Source organism: Tupaia chinensis, unplaced genomic scaffold (genome assembly GCF_000334495.1).
Source record: "Tupaia chinensis unplaced genomic scaffold, TupChi_1.0 Scaffold148234_1, whole genome shotgun sequence".
NCBI lineage: Eukaryota > Metazoa > Chordata > Mammalia > Scandentia > Tupaiidae > Tupaia > Tupaia belangeri.
Genome location: NW_006208084.1, coordinates 563,084 through 585,320, shown reverse-complemented (window position 1 = coordinate 585,320; position 22,237 = coordinate 563,084). Strand labels below are relative to the sequence as shown.

At 47.6% G+C, this 22,237-nt stretch overlaps 1 protein-coding gene across 6 annotated transcripts in view; it reads left to right on the top strand.

Moving 5' to 3' along the window:
* The window catches only part of APOL5 (apolipoprotein L5), a 27,971-nt gene extending 12,990 nt beyond the window's left edge, over positions 1–14,981 (top strand). For 5 of the 6 annotated variants that reach the window (XM_014584947.2, XM_006170318.3, XM_006170317.3 and 2 more), the window contains 3 exons: positions 4,068–4,191; positions 11,479–12,401; positions 14,703–14,981. In XM_014584947.2, the coding sequence (XP_014440433.1) occupies positions 4,068–4,191; positions 11,479–12,401; positions 14,703–14,881 (1,226 nt within the window). In that variant the 3' untranslated portion in view covers positions 14,882–14,981. Of the gene's footprint in view, positions 1–4,067; positions 4,192–11,478; positions 12,402–13,217; positions 13,822–14,702 lie in introns of those variants that run through there. The other variant, XM_027769016.1, reaches the window with a different exon arrangement.
* The last annotated feature ends 7,256 nt before the right edge of the window (positions 14,982–22,237 follow it).

Here is a 22,237-nt window from a genome sequence, read left to right as displayed (position 1 = left end):
GGAGGTTGGGGCTGAAGGATTGTAACATGGCGAGATCCCCCTCCCTGCCCCCCCAAAAAACTTAGCCATCTATGTGGTTCTGGAAAGACTGAACCTGAGAAACAGATATGACCTGAGCATGCATGAAGCAGAGGCTACTGAGCAGGAAGGATGGAAGGGTCCCAGGGAGCGGCCTGCTCCGTCCGCCCGGCGCGGCGCTCGCTCAGCGCGCGGGGTCCCCGGGGCTCTCGTTTTTAAATTTTCTCAGAGCTCCACAGTGCACCGACGAGAAGTTAAAACAAAGTTCTCATGGAATATTAGTTTGCTTTTGATATAAATACTTTCCCTTTTTTTTCTCTTTACCACTTAATTAGCCTAAAAAATCCCAAAGATTTAGTGTCTCATAACAATTTCTTATATTTTGTAATTGCAACCCTATCCAATAATTTTGCTACTTTTCCTTCACATTTTCCCAATGAATACTTGCCTCTTAATGTTTCGTCATTGTGAGAAGGAGATCACGGCAGACCTTTTAAAGGGTACTTTTCTGCCTCTCCCTCCCACATGTGTGCACAAGGGCACACACACATAATCTTTCATGCATCAAATGATTGGACTTGGGACCAGCAGATGGCATAATGGTTATGTTTCGGACTCCCATGTAGTCAACCACGGTTTGAGGCCTGGACTCAGCGGCTTAAAATCATGCAGGGCAAGGGAACCAGCAGTTAGCGTAATGGCTATGTCGCTGGACTCCCACGTAGTCGACCGCGGTTCGTGTCCCGGACCCGGTGGCTTAAAACTCACACCGGGCGCGTGTGCGTGCGTGCCCAAGATCCCGAGAGGAGAATGGAGGAGAAGGGATTGCAGCGTGACCATCCCCCCTGGGGGGTGATTTCTCGCTTTCTGTCTCTATGTCTCTCTCTGTCTGTCTGGCGAGCGCATGCGCCCTACAGTGAAAATCTCTCAAAAAAAAAAAAAATCACGCAGGGCACATGTGTGTGCATGCCCAAAATCCCAAGAGGAAAATAGAGGAGAAAGGATTGCAGCATGGCCATGCCCTCTGGGGGGTGATTTCTCGCTTTCTGTCTCTGTCTCTCTCCATCTCTCTGGCAAGCACATGTGCCCTATAGCAAAAATCTCTCAAAAAAAAAAAAAAAAAACCCATAAATGATTGGACTTAAAACAACACTGCACACTTAGGCCACACCAAATTTATAAAAATCTTTTTCTTTTTTCAATAATAAATTAACCTTAACTTATTGTAACTTTTTAACAAATATTTTGACATTGTGATTCCTGGTTTACAAATAATCATTGTACATTGTTGTGAAGTGCAGAATAGCTTTCTCAAAGCATGCATATGGTATTTAATAATCAAATCAAGGACATAGATCTATTCATTGTCCTGAACCTTCAGTGTTACATAATGTACACATTTGATCATAGTGTGGGTTATGTTGAAGTACTGATTGAATTGCTAGTGAGGTGGGTACTCAGCTGTGGTTATAATTCTATAACATATTCTACTCGTTTACATGTGCTCTTGTGTCTGCTGCTCATTTTCCCTGAAGCCCTCCCCAACAGTGTCTAGTTTATACCATTACCCCCTCTGCTTCTAGGAGATCGAGTACTTCGGTTTCCGTCATAGAACGCGGACATTCAGCGCACGTCAAGTGGGGACACAGAATATTTGTCGTTCATAGATGGCCTCACTAATGTTGCTTAGCTCATCTTCTAGATTTAACACTTGTGTCAAATAACAGACTTTGTTGTTCTTTGTGGCGAGGAATATTCCATGTGTGCACGCGCCACATTTTCTCAATCTGGTCATCTTAGCTATTGTAAATAACGCTGCAATACACGTGAACATGCAGATCGCTCTCTGACAGAGCAAGTTCTGTCCTTGGAATAAATACCCAAGGATGGAGTTATGGGGTCATTTGGTATAAACTTTCAAATTTAAAAAACCTTTTTGACTCTTGTAATAACAGTTTATAACGCAAATACATTGTACAGCTACACAAAAATGTTTTCTATTTTGGTATCTATATCTTATCATCATTTTTCTATTTTTAAAATTTCTAATTTTTATCATTTTTTGTTAGAAACGAAGAGACAAGCATACATGTCAGCCTTGGCTTATGCAGGGTTGAGATCATCAGCATCACTGTCTTCCGTCTCCACGTCTTGTCCCACTGGAAGGGCTAATGAACAAAGCGCCATGAGATGAAATCAGGCCTAGGAGAAAATGATGCCATCTAAAGTTTTATAGTAGAGTTTTGTTTGTTTGTTTTTAAGAGAGATTTTGCTATAGGGCACGTGCATTCTCCGGAGAGATGGAAAGTGGGAAATCACCCCCCACCCCAACCCCGGGGGGGATGGTCATACAGCAATCCTTTTTCCTCCTTTCTCTTCCTGGGATCTTGGTCACACATGCACACATGCCCAGTGTGAGTTTTAAGCCATGGGGTCTAAGTCTCGAACTGCGGTCGACTTCATGGGAATCCAGCGATGAAACCATTATGCCAACTGCTGGTCCCTAGTAGACGTTTTTTTTTCTTTTTTAAAAAGCAGAAGCGTATGCTCTGAAATGATGATATTCAACTATGCTATGCATGACAGTCTGTGCTATCCTCTGTGTGACCAGAAGTGCAGCAGGTTTACTTACATCAGCTTCACCACGAACATGGACAATGCCTTGTGCTGTGATGTCGGAGTAGTGAAGATGTCACTAGTAATAGGAATTTGTCTGCTCCATTATGATCTTATGAGGCCACCATCATCCACGTGGTCTGTCATTGAAACATCATTTTGTAGAAGAAACTGCAACATGAGAGACTTTATGATAGGGTAGCTGCATTTTTTTCTTTTCTTTTTTTTTAGTTTTTGCTATAGGGTGCATGAGCTCACTGGAGAGTGAGAAAGACACAGAGAGAGAGAGAGAAAATGAGAAATCACCTTTCTCCATGGGAAGAGGAATTGGTCATGACGCAATCCCTTCTCCATTCTCCTCTAGGGATTTTGGGCATTCAACACTTGCGCCCAGCATGTGTTTTGTTTTTTTTTTTTTTTTGGTGTTGTTGTTTTGTTTGTTTGTTTGTTTTAAATTTAGCTTTATTATTATTATTTTCCAGTTTTTGATCAGAGAGACAGAGAGAGAGAGAAAGCAAGAAAGCAAGCCACAAGTCCAGAACTCGAACAGTGGTTGGCCAAGTGGGAGGCCAGCACCTTTAACCACCACACCACCTGCCGGCCCCCCAGTGTGCTTTTTAAGCTGCTGGGTTTGGGACTTGAACCATGCAGCCTGCCATGTGGGATCCAGCACCTTATTTCCTTAACCTCCAACCACTTGTTGGCCCTGGGTAGCTGCAATATTGCCTGCCTGGTTAAAACAAACCAACAACCAAACAACTAGCTTCTCATCTCTAGGAGGGTTTAAGCAGACTGGACTGTGTCCTTCTCAGGACTGTAGATGGTGGTGGTGGTGTGTGTGGGGGGGGAGCTGGACAGAATTTACCTTCTTCCAAGTTAATACTATTATAAAGAGTGTGGCCCTAGCTGTCTCTGAGCCTATTGTGGAGTTACTGTATGACTAGCAGAAGACTTTTGTAACTTAATATGTACTCTCAAAACTTCAAAAATCTTTACTAACGTGCTTTACCACCAGCAGCCTGAGAGAGCAGTTTTACTACATCTGACGCACCACCGAGTATTAGCATGGCTTGTGTGGTTAAAATGATCAGGCAAGGGGCCAGCACATGACGTAGTGGTTACATCATTAGACTCCTACGTAGTCGACCACAGTTCGAGTCCTGGATCCGGTGGCTTAAAACTCACACAGGGTACATGTGTGTGCGTACCCAAGATCTTGAGAGGAAAACGGAGGAGAAGAGATTGTAGCATGGCCACACCCCCGGGGGGAGTGATTTCTCACTTTCTCTCTGTCTTTCTGGTGAGCACATGCGCTGGATAGCAAAAATCTCTCTAAAAAAATGATCAGGCAAAAATGATGCAAAAGTTTGAGGCATTAAGATTTTTGATGTATTCTAATCTTGTTTTTCTTTATTCCCACATATTATAATTAGGTAACCTGCTTTACCGGAACATTGTTCAGATAATTTGGTCCGAGATGACTAAAGAAAACATACATTGGCTACTCTCTCATCCACAAGCTTGGGAGAAGATTATGGAGCAAACCAATTTGACAAGGTAATCTAAGGAAATGAGGCTCGGGAGAAGTCACTGGAACGTGAGCTCCATGAGGGCAGGGCCTGGCGCTGTCTGCTGACGACCATCTGCCAGCATCAGGGACAGTGTCGGGCGCGGGCCCAGCACTTGGTCAGGGTTTGAATGTCAGCATAACTCTGATTGTTGACATTTGCTGTGCGGTAGCCACCGTCACGGTAGGCAACGCCCAAACATATTCCTACAAAGTTGGCCGGAGAGTTGCTCACGCTGTCTCGTTTACCTCCATTGCAATTGGAAATGTGTAAAAAGGAGAAATGAGATTCACACGCTCTCTCAAAATCTCTTAGTGAAGTAAATGGGAAAACCTTTGGTAAACACATTAATAGGTGCCCAACTATGTGGCCTGTTGAGTAATGGAATTCTAGAAGCAGAATTTGCTCCCTTTTCTCCAGTCTAGAAATACTCCTTCCTTGGCCCTTCTCCACCCTTCCCCAAGCTGTGAGAATGCCTGGCCTTGAGATCCGAACTCCTGCTTGGCCTGGGTATTCAGACTCCCCTACAGGCAGGCTGTGGCGGTACACCCGAAACAGACCCTGCTGCCTATAAGTCCTACAAAATGAGCTACAATAAGGAGTCAGCAGGTGGCCTGGTGATTAAGGTGCTACTCTCCTGCATGGTTCAACTGTGGTTTGAGTCCTGGACCCAGCAGTTTGAAACTCATACTGGGCATGTGCGTATACCCAAAGTCCCAAGAGGAGAATAGAAGGAATTGCAGTGTAACCACCATTCCTGGGGGATGATTTCTCACTTTCCTTTCCTTTTCTCTGTTTCCCTCTGCTTCTCTCTGGTGAGCACACATACTGTATGACAAAAATCTTAAAAGTAAAAAAAGAGTTACGGTATACCTATTTATAGCAAATTATAAAATCTTCATAAGGATCAAACGTATGACATACGAGGACAGAGCTCCCTGCCCTTTTGGCACGGGCACAGACCACCCTGCTTACCCATATCCTCGGTCCAGCCTCCTCTACGGCTCTCTCTGCCTCCCCCGCCCCAGGTTCCTCCCCACAGCTCCCATTAAGACTGAGGTAACACCAAAAAGTCACTGCGGGCGCACGAACCCTACTTGGGCTCAAGTTTACTGGTTCACTTCCAATGTGCCTGAGCATACGTCCATTTCTCTGTCTTTGGTGAAGGCAGAGAAATGGCTTTTCCTTCTCAGAGATTATTAGCTCCGATGGGTGGTTGAGGCAGGCTAGAGTCTTCTGGGAAGCCAGAGTCTTACGTTCTTATCCTACTTTTGTCACCAACTGGATTGTCATCAGCGAGTACCGCCTTCTCTCTCCTTTTTAAAAAAAATTAACTTTATTTATTATTATTATTTTCCAGTTTGATCAGAGAGAGGAGAGAGAGAGAGAGAGAGAGAGAGAGAAAATGAGAAAGCAAGCCACCAGGTCCAGGACCCGAACCGCCATCAGTCATGTGGGAATCCAGTACCTTTTTTTAAAAAATTATTTTATTTAATCATTCATTTATTTTAATTTGACCACACACATACACACACAGAGAGAGAGAGAGAGACAGAAAGTGAGAAAGTAAGCCACCGGTCCAGGACTCGAACCATGGTCGGCCATGTGGGAATGTCCAGCACTTTTAACCACCATGCCACCTGCTGGCCTGGAGAGTTACCTCCTTCTAAGGGCCAGTTTCGCCCCTCTGTAAGAGGAGTAGTTAAAGTCAAATGTGGAAATGTGGCAGGTGGTCACTCGCGCTGTGCCAGACCTGAGACAGCAGCAGGCTCGCTGAGCCCTCCATCACAGAGCAGTGCATGCGTGTGCCCAGACCCTTCACGGCATGGCTGGGCGCTCACACCTCGTCACCCTCTTTATCAGATGAGCATGATGGGTCTTCCAGCTCTAGCAGAGCTCTAAGATTTAGGTTGGAGACAGGGGTGAAAATCTTGGGTCTACAGAGATGTCCCAAACCTTTTACTGTTTTTTTTTTTCAATTATTGCCACAGGGCATGTTTCTCTCCCTCTTAAGAGAGAGAGAAAGTGAGAAATCACCCCTTTGAGGGATGACTATGCCATCCTTTCTCCTCTATTCTCCTCTCGGGGTTTTGGCCATGCACACATACATGCCTGGCATGTTTCCTCAGGCCGCCAGGTCTGGGACTTGAACCGCAGAGTTGATCATGTGGCATCCAGGGCCTTAGTCACTATGCCATCTGCTGGCCTTTTTAAACAACAACAACAAAAAAATAAAAACAAGACTCAAAACAAGACTCCAGTGACTTGAAAATGAGGAAGACTGTTAGAGGTGCTTCCCGTTTCCTTGGGAGGGGTTAGCTGAGCTGGTCCACCCAAGGCTGCTAACGACCTAGTCCAGGGAGCGGAGGACTCTCAGGCCACTCTCGGCAGTTCCTTTGAGGCTTTGGGGCTCCTTGGTCCAAGTGTAGTTTGCCCACAAGCCCTGCCTTCTTCCCCAGAGCCACTCTCAATACCCCTGAAACCCAAGCCCAGTCAACTGTAGATGCTCCACTGGGAGGGAGGCAGGAACAGACCCAAGGGGCATGAAAGGCAGACTCGTGTGCTATAGGACATTCTTGGCACGTCCATGGTGGAAGCCCTAAACCCTGTATAATATAGGACAAACTTACCTAGGACAAAGATCCTGCAGAACCTGGATTTTCCAGGGGCTGGACCAAACTGATTCAATGGGAAAACAAAATAATGGTGACCCTCCCCCTCTTTTTTTCAAATTATGGAAAAAATTAGAATTAATGGTGAGAATTTTCTCTTTAATTTTTAAATTTTTTTTCTAGAGTAACTCAGGCCTTTTTAAAAAACATTTATTTATTTCCACTTTTTTCATTATTATTTTGTAATTTGACCAGAGAGAGACGGGGGTAGGGATGTGGGGGTGGGGAAGAAAGCAAGCTGCCAGGTCCAGGATTCAAACTACAGTCAGCCATGTGGGAATCCAGTGCCTTCAACCACCATGCCACCTGCCAGCCCCAGAATTTTCTCTTTTAAATGGAAGTGTTTAATCTATTTAATTTAGGGTGATTCCAGATGGATTAGAACTTATTTCTGTTATTTTGTTAGGTGTTTTCTGATTGTTTTGTGTAGATTCTTTCTTCCACTGATCTAATCTGCTATTGAAGCTCTCTATTGTATTTTAAGTTTTATTTATTGACTATTTCAGCTTGAGAGTTTCTTTTCTTTTCTTTTAATAATTTTTATCTCAGGGACCAGCAGGTGGCATAGTGGTTAAGTCACTTGGTTGACTGTGGTTTGAGTCTCAGATGTGGTGGCTTGCTTTCTCACATTCTCTTTTTCTCTCTCTGAGGTCAAATTAAGAAAAATAATAACAATAAATGGAATTAAATAAATAAATAATTCTTTAGGGAACCAGCAGTTAGCATAATGGCTATGTTGCTGGACTCCCATGTAGTCCACTGTGGTTCGCGTCCTGGACCCGGTGGCTTAAAATTCACGCCAGGCATGTGTGCGTGCATGCCCAAGATCCTGAGAGGAGAATGGAGGAGAAGGGATTGCGGCGTGACCATCCCCCCTGGGGGATGATTTCTCGCTTTCTGTCTCTCTGTCTCTCTCTCTCTGTCTGGTGAGCGCACACGCCCTATAGCGAAAATCTCTCCAAAATAATAATAATAATAATAATAATTTCTATCTGCACTGAATTTCTCATTTTGGTCTTGTATTGTTTTCTTGATTTCACTGATTTGTTCACCGGTAGTTTTTAAGTTCTTTTTTTTTTTTTCCCCCCCTGTAGGGCATGTGCACTCTCTGGAGAGAGACCATTAGAGAGAATGGAGGAGGGAAAGTGAAAAATCACACCCCAGGGTGGACGACCATCTTACAATCCCTTCTCCTCCATCCCTTGGGGACTCTGAGCACGTGTGCAAGCACACACACACACACGTGCATGCAGCCCAGCGTGATTTTCACGCTGCTGGACTCAAAGGACAAAGTTGGCTATGTGAGCTCCAGCTGTCCCACTCCCCACGCCCACCTGCTGGCCCACTTATTAAGTTTCTTTAGAACCACTATTTTGAGTTCCCTGTCAGGCATGTCAAGAATTTCCTTAGTTGGGGATCTATTACTGGAGAATTACTGTGCTCCACTGAGGTGTCAGGTTCCTTCTCTATCGCATTCCTTGCATCCCTTCATCGGTTAGGTTATCCGCACGCACATCTAATTGGATAGTCACCTCTTCCAATTTGGGGGGTCCCAGCTTGCTCAGTGGAAGATTTTTTCTTGAGAATGTGTCCTTTAGTATTGTTTAGGTGGGGTGTTTTGGCTTTGAGTGGGCATAGAAGTCTCCATAGGTTTTCTTCTGTCGTGTTCCCTGACAATGGTGGCTCAGTGTTTGCTCATTCTGAACTGCAAGCATTTGTGCTGGTCATGGTGCAGTGTTGTTCAGGGTGGGGATCCCCAAGTGAACCGCTTGGCTGTAGGCAATGGTGGGGTGTTGGCCTGCATCTCTAAGGAGCCTGTTGACTCTAGCAGTGGGAAGGGAGCAGTCGCTCAGGACAGCAGGGCCAACAGTGCCAGTCTGCAGTCCACGGGCCTCACTGGGAGTGGCCCCCATATGTTGTGACTGCTGACTCTGCACTAGTCAGGAGTTGGGGTCATCCAAGTCTGGAGGTCTCCTCTGGAAGCCTGGGGTCCTTGTGTAGGAGCTGGTGCATGAGCCAGGCCCAGGGCAAGTCAGGGTCTGTGGGGGCTGAGGCTGGAGGACCCCAAAGGAGGTAGGAGCGATGCACTGAGTCACTGTGTGTGCCAGGCCCAGGGCAAGCTAGAGGCGATGATGGCAGAGGCTGGAAGGGCCCCTCAGGGGCAGGCCTATGTGGGAGCTGGCATGCGAGTTAGGCTCAGCAGGGGCTCCTGTGTCCATCCACCCATTCCCTGGAAAAGTCTTGCTGCTGCACTGGTCTGTCATGTCCTGGGGTGTCAAGTGCTGTAAGGGATTGGGTACAAGGGTTATGGCCCTACTGCTCAGTCCGGCTAGGGTGGGGTTCTGGAAGGAGGGGCTATCTAGGATGAGAGCCTTCCTTGCAGTGAGGCAGCCCTGTGGGTCTCAGGAACTTCCCTTCAGTGGGCTTAGGGCCGTACAGAGCACTGGATCCCCAGGCAGCTGGGAGTGCCGTCCATGGTGGGTACCAAAGGCTACGAGGGACCACCTCCTCATTCTTGCCAGCCCAGGGATTTCCATCCATTCCGGCCTGCCCATCTCAGCCAGTGGGTACTCGGGCTCCCTTTCTAAGTCATTCCTCTTGAGCATTCACGTGCCAGAACACTTCGGATCTTTCCTTGGAACATTTAAATGTTCTTTCTCAGCTCTTCCACTGGAAATGTGTCTGCCTGGTTGTTCTTTTACGCCTCGTTGTGGAGGACATGGGCCCTAGATGCTTCCTGTCAGCCATCTTGAGTCTATTTTGAGAGACTGTTTCTCTTGTGTATTTTATTTTTCATTTTCTTCACTTTTTCTTAAGACTTACATGCTTATTCTTGCATGCTAACACATGAACAGAGCAGATCCCACTGTTTCTAAGAACGAGGACCTTTTTGTTAAAAATCTGCTTTTAGTTTTCAAAACATGTATTGTCAAACTGAACAATGCTGAAGCTCTTCCTGTGGAAGAGGTGACATTTGGCTGTCTTGTTGGAGGTCTTCCCCACAGTTTACTTTGGCAGTGTAGGTTTTGTTTTTTTTTTTTTTAAGAGAGATTTTTGCTATAGGGCTTGTGTGTTCGCCGAAGACACAGAGACAGAAAGAGAGAGAACTTGAGAAATCATCCCCTGGGGGGATGGCCGTGTCTAATCCCTTCTTCTTTCATTCTCCTCTTAGGATTTTAGACACACCCATACATGCACCTGGCCTGAGTTCCAAGCCACTGGGTCCATGACTTGAACTGTGGCCAGTCAAGTTAGAGACCAGCGCTTTAACCACTACGCCTCCTGTTTTCTAACATAAAAAAAGAAAAAAGAAGAAAAACCAAGGAATACGTCTCCTCCACTTATTCTTAGTATTCTCTTCATTTTCTTTAATAGAATTACTGACAACTTATTATAAACGTTAAATTTAAGTATGCATATACTTATTAAGAAAAGACTTGGGGGGACCGGCAGGTGGTGTGGTGGTTAAGGCTCTGGACTCCCACATGGCTGATCATGGTTTGAGTCCCAGACCTGGCAGCTTGCTTTCTCACTTTCTCTCTCTCTCTCTGTCTCCCTCTGGTCAAATTAAAAAATAAACAAATAAATAATAACAAATAAATAAGTAAATATTTTTTTAAAAAAGTGAGGAACAGCAGTTGGTGTAATGGCTATGTCGCTGGACTCCCATGTAGTTGACTGCAGTTTGAGTCCCAGACCTGGTGGCTTAAACTCATTCCGGGCGCGTGTGCGTGCGTGCCCAAGATCCCGAGAGGAGAGAGAGTGGTTTGCAGTGTGGCCGTCTCCCCTGGGGGGTGATTTCTCTCTTTCTGTCTCTCTGTCTCTCTCTGTCTTCCTGGCGAGCACACATGCCCTATAGCAAAAACTTCTCCAAAAAAAAGGAAAGAAAGAAAGAGAAAAAAAAGAGAAAAAAAAAGAAAAGACTTGGGAATAAAGGCTAGGCATACCTGTTAGTCAGTCATCACATCAGGGCCACACACATGTGGAGGAGAGCAGCCTGTGGAGGAATGAGATGTGAGCCAGTCTTGGCATGCACAGGGGTTACTCAAACCCTGCTCCGGCTCTCCACTCTTGGCCCCTGGGGCTCCCGTTCAGAGTAGACCCTCCGTGTCTTCCCCACCTTGTTCCTCGATTTCCAGCACCCTGCCTCAGTCCCTCCTAACTTCCTCCCAAGCATCTTTTCTCTCTTTTTTTTTCTTTTCTTTTTTTGGAGAGGTTTTTGCTTTAGGGCACATGCCCTCGCCAGACAGAGAGAGACAGAGAGACAGAAAGAGAGAAATCACCCCCCAGGGGAGATGACCACGCTGCAATCCCTTCTCCTCCATTCTCCTCTCGGGATCTTGGGCACGCACGCACACGCGCCCGGCGTGAGTTTTAAGCCACCAGGTCCAGGACGCAAACTGCGGTCGACTACGTGGGAGTCCAGCGACATAGCCATTACGCCAACTGCTGGTCCCAGCATCTTTTCTCTCAATGTGTGGACTAGAGATGTGTGAACTCTCACGTGTGTTTGTGTGGGTGCTGGCTGGCTGCATTTGGGAACTGAGATTACCACAGGTGCCCTGGAGTGGGAGAACTAACTGTTCAGTACGGACTGTCCACAGGGAGGAGGTCAACACGCTGTGCTCCATCCTGCTCATGGAGCTGGTGGAACGTGAGACAGAGTCCATGCCAGAGTCGAACCTGTCGGAGGAGGAGGAGCTGTTCCTCTTCCTTTTTCCCTGTGAGAAGTCGAAGCTGGAGAATAACATCAAGGAACTTAATGCCCTTGCAGACCAAGTTGACGCAAGCCACAAGAGGTTCACCAAGGTCAGCTTGCTGGCCAGCTCTTCGGGAGCTGTTTCTGGAGCCATTAGCATTTTGGGTATGGCCCTTGCCCCTCTGACAGCAGGAGGGAGCCTCATGCTGTCAGCTGCTGGGGCAAGTCTGGGGGCAGCAGCTGCCATCACTGGTGTTGTGACAAATGTCTTAGAAAAGAGAAGCAATTCGGCAGCAAGAGACAAAGCCAACAGCCTGCTGTCTGCTACAGAATCGCAGGACAAGGCCGCCGGCGGGATCGAGTTGCCTGACGTCGAGGATGCTGGACTGTGTATTAACAGGTGTACGAGAGTAATCCAGCGCATCAGTGACCTCCGTGCCTACCAGCTCGCTCAAGCCAACTCCGGCTTCATTGCCACGGTCAAGAATTTCGTGGCCACAAAGTTTGCTCCTATCTTGAATGTGGGCGGGATGGAGAGTGCCTTTCAGGGTACAGCTCAGGGCGTGGCCAGTGGTTCCCGCTTGCTGGGTGTGACCGGGGCTGGCTTCTTCATGATCTATGACATGAACAACTTCTGGCAGAAGTGGAGGCACCTGCAGGAGGGGGCGCAGGCGGAGATGGCAGAGGAGCTGAAGGCGCTTGCCAGGATGCAGGAGCAGAAGCTGAGCGAGCTCACTCAGCACTACCAGAGCCTGCAGCAGAAGAGGCGGCCTCGTCCCAGGTTCTCGGGCAGGGCCCGCAAAGGAGCCGACCACACGGAGCTGAAAGGTGAGATGGGAGTGATGACGAAATGGGAAATGGGTCCTGGTCGTCATAAGGTGGTGTGCGAGAGAGGGAGGATGCGGAAGCACGTGGCTAAGTGCCTCATTGCCCCCATCTTTTCTTCGGAGACAGGACCTGCCCCACTCCCCTGACTAATTCAGTCCTAACTTCCTCCCAGCATCTTTCCTCTCGAAGTGTGGACTAGAGATGAGTGAAACCTCACGTGTGTTTGTGTGGGTGCTGGCTGGCCGGCTGTCCTACGCTCTGCCTGGGCGGGGATGTGTCCATCCCGTCCATCCCAGAACCCTAGCATCTAGAGGGGCCAGGCAGAGAAGAGGTCCCTAACCCATGGCCAGTGAAGAAAGGCAGTGCTACATGAGAAAGATGGCACTTCAAATGAGTCCAAAAGTTTTTATTTTTTCAATTAAAATATTTTTCAGGCCAGTGGTTAAGGCAGCTGTATCCCACATGGCCAACCATGTGGTTTGAATTCTGGACTCCACGGCTTGAGGGAGACACTGGGCACACACACGTGTATGGGCGTACCCAAGACAGGAAAGTGGAGGACGGGGGATTGCTGTGTGGCCATCCCCACTAGGGGGTGCTTTCTCACTTCTCTTTTTTCTGTGTATCTCTCTCCAGTGAGTATACTCACCCTATACCAGATTTGAAAACTTGTTCTTTATTCATGATAAACACATGTGTGAGAGAGAGGAGAGAGACGAGCACCCTCCACATAGGCTGGTCATCCACAATCTCCTTTCTCCTGCCCTCCGTCCGGTTAGATCTTGGGCGCTCATACACGTGCCTCGTGTGTTTCAGGCTGAGGGCCAGGGAGTCGAACCTCCGCCATCTTGTGGATCCAGCTTCTCTTGAGCCGCACTCTACCACTGCACCGGAGAACGAGCCCCAGGGAAGAGATTTTTATTTGAGCCATTTTCTATTTCTAGACTCTCCTATTTAGAGAAATTAAATATCTAGGTGTAAAAAGTAAAATGAGAAAACTATGACCAGAAAATGAAGAAGAATATCCAAAATCAGTGAAATTTTATGGCGAGAATAGAATGTGACCGGGAAGCATGACCTCAGCCTGAGATGTGGGAGAGGGCACACAAGCCTTTGCCGAAGAGGCTCATAAATTCATTCATTCGTTCACCTGCTTATTCAACAGATTTTAATTAAGTGAGCCCCTTCATAGGGGCCGAGGATTTAGGAAATCGTTCCAAACTTGTCTGTACATAGGAATTACTTGGGACGGCTCCAAAAATTTTGATGAGTGGCTGGGGCCTACCACAAGAATTGGGATTTAATTGATATGACCTGGACTTTTAAATTAAAAAAAAAAGTTAGTTTTTGCTGTAGGGCACATGTGCTCACTGGAGAGACAGAGAGAGAGAGAAGGAAAGTGAGAAATCTCCCACTGGGGGTCGGGGTAGGTGGCCGCACTGCAGTCTCTTCTTCTCCTCCACCCTCCTCTCTGGATTTGGGGCATGCACGCACACGTGCCTGATGTGATTTTCAAGCCACTGGGTCTGGGACTCAAACTGTGTAGAGGGCCATGTGTCATCTAGCACCTTAAGTTCCATGCCACATGCTGGCCAGCCTTTGGGATTTTTAAGAGCGCTCCAGTAATTCCACTTTGCAGCGAAGTCGGGGACCTTGTCTTCACAGTTTAGATGCACTTTGTTCCTCTGGGCAGTATTCAGGCTCCTGAAAAACCAGGAAGGCTGGCACAGATTGCTCCTTTGTCAACTGTGAGACCGGGATTCAGATTTCAAAGTGGCTCGCTTCCCTCTTCCCTTACCTGTCATGAAGCACCAGCTTAGGCCAGGCCCTGCTGGGGCACTGAGGACACATGTGGGCAGGCTCTGCCCCAGAGGCTCTTTGGGCCTGGAAGGGGAGACAGGCCCCAGAGAAGCCATTAATGACCAGGAGAAGTAAATTGGATGATGCGAGCTCAGGGGCATTGGGAACCCTGAGGGATGGACCTGTCCCTCCTCAGGTGGGTGGGCTGGGGGCAAGCTGGTACCTTCTGACTGCTGCCCACCACGTGTGTCCCGGGCTGTGCGTCTGCTGGGTTCCTCTGGGCTCGCGTGGCTCTTCCAGCCACAGTGCATCCATTCATATCAACGAGCACACCTCTGTGCTGGTACGCCGGGCCAGGAGTGGGAAGGGCAAGGGCGAGGTGTGAAGGGAAGAGCGACCTCCCCAAGCCCTGCAATATCTGGGGGCTCTGGCGAACCTACTGTGGGAGTCTTTACTATGCTACAGAAGCAAATCAACTTTCTCTTTTCCTTCTTTGCCCAGTTGATCAAGTTGATCCATGGAGCTCTGGCAGAAGAGAGGCAAGACACACAGACCAAGAAAACTCAAGGTGCCTAACAGGGAAACTTCTAGTGAACCCAGCAGCTAAGACAATGGAAGAGACACCTACGATGGTTCATGACAACCCTTGGAGACTCCAGAAAAACCTGGGATGGGACTAGCAGTTGGCATAATGGCTATGTCACTGGGCTCCCATGTACTTGACTGTGGTTCAAGTCCTGGACCCAGTGGCTTAAACTCACACTGGGCGCGTGTGCATGTGTGCCCAGGATCCTGAGAGGAGAATGGAGAAGGGATTGCGGCGTGGTCATCCCCCCCAGTGGTTGATTCCTCCCTTTCTGTCTCTCTGTCTCTCTCTGCCTTTCTGGCGAATGCATGCACCCTATAGCAAAAACCTCTCCAAAATAAACAAATAAATAATAATAAAAAATAAGAAATACCTGGGATGGAAGAGAAATGGATGAGCGACTTGGAGACCAAGAAGACCAAAGAACTCATGTTCATTAAAACTGGAACCCAGTATGTGGGCTTGTGCATTTTGCAAACGGCATGTAACTACAGTCCATTTATAATAAACATCGACACAGTTTTCTGAGACAGAAACTATCCCGTGCCCTTCCTCCACCCCACTCTTCCTCCTGCCTCTCTCAGTGGTTCTGGGTCCTATCTTTAGAGGAGTCTAAAGCTCAGGTCCAGTCTACATTCTCAAGGCTCTGCAGTGAGAAGTCGGTGATTTTTTTACAAGCTGTTATTGTGAGAAAATTACCCCTTTCCTGCAGCACAATTCAGAACCATGAAATACTAGAAGCCATTAGAACGTTCTAGCATAGGGAACTGGATAAAACAAAATGTTCATCCACGCATGTATCCATACACTAAGTCGCTATCCAGAATGATGTGCAAAGGGGTTATAGGGCTATAGTACAGTAGGGGGTGACTGATCATTAACCCTCTATGTACACCTCAGATTAGCCAAATCACAGGGCTTGGAATATTCCTAACAGAAAGGACAGATGTCAGAGAGCTGGATATGCTAAGCTCACGGGGATGATGTAGCATCTTGTCTCCTTGTACTGAAAAATCACACTGTACCCTACAAAGCGGAACAATTAATAATAAAAGGTCACAATGCAGTCTTTTTTATTTAGAGGGAATTTTGGTGGCTTTTCCCTTTTTCTTTCTACCTTCTGTATTTTTAAAGTGTTCTGTTACGTGAATTTTGTTTTATGAAATGCAAAGGATAATAGTTACATCAAAAAGTAGCTAGAAATGGTGCTGCATGAGTCCAATCCCAGCACTTAAGGGGCTGAAGCAGGAGGATCACAAGTTTGAGGCCAACCTGGGCAACGTAGTGAGGCCCTGTTTAAAAAAAAAAAAAAAAAAAAAATAGATAAAAAAATGTTAATGCTTGTTATTTAAATTTAAAAATTATTTATTTCCCCCGCATAGAGACAGACAGAGACAGAGAGAGGGAAACAGGCACCCCTAACAGGGTCCTCATACTGCCCTGTGGGTGCATGTGCGCACATGCCCAAAATCCTGGGAGGAGAATGGAGAAGGGATTGTGGCACGGCCATCCCTCCTAGGAGGTGATTTCTCACTCTCCACCCATCTTTGTCTCTGTCTCTGTCTGATGAGAACATGCACCCTATAGCAAATTTAAAAAAAAATAGCATGCACAAATATTTGAGAGAGAGAGGAAAGACATTGGAGACTTGAGTACAGACAATGTTTTTGAGGAATTTTCTTGGAAGGTCTTTCAGAAAAATAGGACAGTAGATAGAGGAGGAAGTGAGGTCAAGAAAGGAAAACAAAACAAAGATGAGAGAAATAGTAGCACGGCTTTATGCTAATAGGGTTGGGGCAATAGCCAGGGCCTATTGCAACTCTTCACGTGCCCAGCCTGAGTTTCAAGCTGCCGGGTCTGGGACTCAAACCGCAGTTGGCTATGTGGGAGTCCACCGACGTAACCATTAAGCCATCCACTGATCCCAATAAAAGAATTCTCGAGTGCTGAGACCGCTCAGTGAAATCTCGGCGATGGCACCCAGCGTTGGCCTGGCATGGGACGCGCTGTCAGTGCGTCAGTGCTGCTCCTAGAGAGGGCCCACTGGCACCTGAGCAAATGCCTCCTTACATCGAGCCCTGGGCAGGAACCCCCAGCCAGCACAAGACACAACAGCCCTAATCCCAGGCTCTGAAGAACTTAGATTCTTCTGGAAGAACCATTATTTTTTTAAAGAATTATTTAATTTAACTTTACTTATGATGATTTCCTAGTTCGATCAGGGACACAGAGAGAGAGAAGGTGAGAAAGCAAGCTACCAGTTCTAGGACTTGAACCGCAGTTGGCCATGTGAGAGTCCAGTGCCCTTAACCACCATGATACCTGCTGCACCCCCCCACACACTTTTTTTTTTTTTTTTTAAATTAAAACCATTCTTTTTTTAAAGAGGCTTCTGCCTTAGGGTACATGTGCTTGCTGGAGAAAGAGACAGAGACGGTGAGAGGAAAAGTGAGAAATCAGCCCCTAAAGGGGATGGCCATGCCACAATCCCTTCTTCCTCCCGGAATCTTGGGCACACATGCACATGCACCTGGCATGATTTTCAAGAGACTGAGTCCAAGACTCAAACCTTGGTTGGCCATGTGGGAGTCCAACAATGTAACCACAAGTATGTCATCTGCTGACCCACTGGAAAGACCATTTTATGTTTGTTTTTTGTTTGTTTGTTTTTGTTTTGTTTTTCCTTTTTTGCCTCATCAAGCAGAATTGCCCAAATACCAATAAGGCAACGTTTGGAGCAGAAGAGGCCCCTCAGGCCCCACCCTGCCAGTAATTGGCCACATGGCCTGTGTTAGGCTCTCTGGGCCCACTGTTTCTACTGGCCAATGGAAGGGCTGGACTACTTCAGCTTCCCAGCTTATGCCTAGCTCTCCAAGTTCCCGCCTTTGACACTCAGAAGGTGGAGACTACGTCCTGGGGTTAGGAGTGAAGTAACCATCAAGCAGTCAAAGAGGTTGCTGGAACCCCAGCCACCACTGAGTGCAGGCGCAGCAGGGCCAAGGACATGAGCACGGCTGCCCGGTCCGGGCTCCACTCTCTCACTCCATGGCCTCGCTCTGTGATTTCTCTGCGTCTGTTTCCTGGAGAAACAAGCAGTGTACGAGTCTTCCAAAAGTTCATGGAAAATGCACATTATGGAAAACTGCACATGAATTTCAGGATGTTCTGCACCAAAATAAACTCATAGTTGAATTCCATTTCCTACGAACTTGTAGAAGTCCCCTGCACACTTCAGCAGGGAAGATAAGAACTCACCAATTACAACTGGGTGGCTAAGGGGATGCCGAGGACTTAGGGCCAACCTATGTCGCTGTCCTGTCACTGGAGCCTGGGGTGGCTGTGCAGAGCGCTTGGCGTATCTCAGTGGGTCATACACTTTGAGCAAATGCCATGTGCCATGTATTTTAGAGCATTTTTATATACAGTAACTTAAAAAAATAATTATTAAACTTTGTTATTATTATTTTCCAAATTTGACCAGACAGAGAGAGAGAACGGGCAAGTGAGAAAGCAAGCCGCCAAGTCCAGGACTCAGACAGCAGTCGGCCATGCAGGAGTTCACCGCCCTTAACCACCACATCACCTGCGGCCCTACATATATGAACTTTTAACAATCCTTGCGCACCAGCCCTTTAAAGCAGGGACAACTGGGGCCAGCAGGTGGCATGGTGGTTAAGATGCTGGGCTCCCCCCTCCAAAAAAAAGGGACCAACAGTTAGCGTAATGGCTATGTCGCTGAACTCCCATGTAGTCAACCACGGATCGAGTCCTGTACCCAGTCACTTAAAACTCATGCCAGACATGTGTGTGTGCATGCCCAAGATCCCAAGAGGAGAATGGAGAAGGGATTGCGGCATGGCTATCCCCCCTGGGGGGTGATTTTTCACTTTCTGTCTTCTCTATTTGGCAAGTGAATGTGCCCTAGAGCAAAATAAACCTCTCCAAAAAAAAAAGATGCTGGGCTCCCACACAGTGTACCATGATTTGAGTCCCAGACCTGTTGGTTTAGAAATCATGCCAGGCACACGTGTGTGCCCAAAATCCCAAGACGAGAACGGAGGAGAAGAGACTGCAGTGTGGCCATCTCCGCTGGGGGGTGATTTTTCACTTTCTCTCTCTCTGTCTCTCTCTCAGGACGGCACACGCATCCTATGGCAAACACCTTAAAACAATTCTAAAAGCAGGGACGATTAATATCATTTCACAGATCAAAGCACAGGCATGCTAGCTGCTCACGCAAGGCCATCCACCAAGGAGCCAGATTTCAATGTCAGTGGGCTTCAGAGCCCGGGGTTGCTTTTTTGGGCATACATACACACAAGCTCGTTGCTTCTGAGGCCACTGGGTCTGGCCATGTGGGAGTCCAGCGCCTTAACCACCACACCACCTGCTGGCCTCCCAACCTCACTTCTTCAAATGAGCTTTTTGGTTCTCCCCAGAGCCTTTGAGAAGATGGTAGGGTACAGGTCACTTAGTGTGGCCGTTTCCAGGGAGGGTGCCTATTATTACCATCTTGGCTTCACAAAATTCAGGTGCCCAAGACCCCACTGGAGTCAGAGCCCTGGCTATGCAGCCTGGTATGTGGATGGAGTGCTGATTCGCATCTTTGGTCAACCATCTCCAATGTACGACTCGGACTTGGGTCAGTACCATCAGTGTTATGAAATGGATGTGCCATTTTCCTGACAAGCCACTGCTGGTGCCAGCTTCGGCTGCTGCTTGGTCAGTGTTGGCATAGTCACTCCTGTGTGCTTCTTACAGGGTTTCGTGGGTACACAGGCATTTTGTGACATGGAGCAGGGAGAACTTTGCTGCCAGGGGAAGGCAGAGCACATGGGTGGGGCTGCATGGCTGGGTCACCCTCGCTCCTGGCCTGAGCGTTTGCTGAGGCCTGGTTTTCACCTGGCGATGAGTTCTGTTATCAATGTGGAATCAGCACTCTAGCTTTGGGAGGATCTCTGTTTGCTCCTAACGCTCTATAGATGGGGACGTCGTGGGGCAGACAGGTGGGGACTGGACCAAGAGTACACAGCTTGCAGACCGAGAGAACAGAAGCCAGGCTAGTGTGCTTTGCAATCTGGGCTTCTTCTTACACCAAAAAAACCCATGTCTCTGGTCATAGAAAAGGGCTACCCTGCCAACAGCCCTCAGCAAAGCACAGAAATGGAAGCTGTGGCTAGGAGCAGCCTATCTGTCCCTCGCTGTGCCTGTGTCACCCCACCTTATCAATGAACTCGGGGTTGTGTGAGGTCCATCCTCAGAAGCACACTCGGTGCCCATGCCTGTCCCGGTCCTGCTGGGCTCAAGTTTGTCTTGGGCACCATCAGAAATGATGTGATGGGAGCTTATCATCATACATGCCGATGTGTTGGGAGCTTGGTGGGGTCCCCAGTGAGGTGTTAAGGGAGCCAGACAAGATTCCTCTGGCCCTTTGTTCTCTGGATCTTATAAAACATTTAAAAAATGTGTAAGAAGATTTAAGCATTTAGGTGCCAACTACAGAAAGAAAAAGGTGAATCATGCCAGAGGGAGACGAGGTAATGTACTTGAGAAAGTGGGAAAGTGGTGACGCGGAACGCAGGTCAGGGTGCACACGTGGTGGGAAGGATGCCTCCCCTTGAGAGCAGAAGAGGAAAAAGAATGAGCCCTTTCCCAATGGGTTTATAGAAGTGGGCACAACAATTCACTACTCAGATGCTCTTACGACCTCCAGTCTCCAAAGAGGAAGCATGATGACTTCACAGGTGAAGCTGAGAGAGATGGAGATCGGGCCAGCAGACAGTGCGGTGGTTAAGGTGCTGGATCCTACGTGGCCAACTCTGATTCAAGTCCCATATCTGGTAGCTTGAAAAACACAGCAGGCACATGTGTGTACATGCCCCAAATCCCGAGAGGAAGATGGAGAAGGAATTGAAGCTTGGCCATCCCCTGGGGGCAGGGGTGATTTCTCACTTTCCCTGTTGCTCTCCAGTGAAGGTATGTGCCTGATGGCAAAAACCTAACGAGAGAGAGAGAGTTGGAGATTTATGGGGGATGGACATTATGGAGAATTTCAGAAATTATTGGTTGAGAAACCAAGAAAACGCACAGGTAAGAAAGAAAAGGGCCTGGCAGGACACACTTCTTATAGTTAGGGGAAAAAAATCAAGAAGCCCGGGGGTGGAGGGGGTGCAGTGGGAGATGGGCGGCAGTGACAGCCAGGCAACACAGGGACAGAGGGGCAGAGGCGGCAAGGCAGGAAAGCGGCAGAGCCCGGAGAGTTGTGCACAGCAGGTGCTGGTGAGCTCAGACCCGAGGTGCAGTGGGGTCTGGGGGAAGATGGCTCAGGAGAAGCGAGGCTGAAGCAGAGCTCCACGGCAGAAGTGCAGGCCGCTTCTGGACAGGCCCGGTCTCACAGTGCAGGAGCTGGGAGCTGGGACAGCCCTAGCCACCCCTGGCCCACAGCCTTCCCTCGCGTGTGCCCTTCCTGTGTCTCTCACCTCAGGAAGCATCACAGCTTTCCATGAAGAAGACGAAGCCATCTTTTTTCTTGAGAACCTCGGGAGGAGGCAACAGGGAATCAATACACAGAGGCGAAGAACGTGTTTCTCTCTTTTATTTAAAAACAGTGCTTCATTACCATTTGCAAAGTTGGAGGCAGTGCTCCGCCTTCGCTTAGAGTTTATAAAAGCCAGCAACATGATCAATAATTTATACACATGGAGAGTAATACAAAAAAATAAGGAATAAAAGCTAAAGATCTAACTACTCCGACCTTCACAATTCCAGCTACTTGATAATAATAGGAGTAACCCAATGAATACTGTATGGTCTGAAAGCTACTATACAATATGATTCTTAACAAGAAGGGAAGGGTCGATTAGAGACTGTCACAAAGCCCTGGATGCTTCTCTGGAGTTCGCAGGGAAACAGGACCCTGGGCAAGCAGCTCGGGTGTCCTACGAAGTGACTCTGGGGGAGGGAAGTGGGGGACAAGGTGAGGTGGTCAATTATACAAGCATCCCTTGTGACTCCCTCATGCCCCGAAGGTACCTGTTCTGCCATGGAAATGGGAGGGCTGGAGGAACTGCATGTAGGGATGGTCCAGTCCCTGCCATGGGGAAGCGGGAAGGAGAGACCCCAGATGGCTTATTAACTGTTGATGATGACATGTATAGTATTCTCAACTAGATTGGTCTGAGAAGTATTTCATGATGGGCGAAGTATTTTTACAAGCAAAATGAGAAATAGCGATTGACTGTTTTAAAAAATAATTAGAATAATAATAATAATAATGATTGGGGAAAACATAGAAAAGATATTGAATGTTGAAGCAGGGAGATTAATGTCTCTGTACTGACTGACATGCATGGCAGTCCCTTCTGAAAAAGCAATGTAATACACTGTAAAGTTATATGTAATCCAATGTAATATCAAGAAGATTATGATGATAATAAAATATATATATATA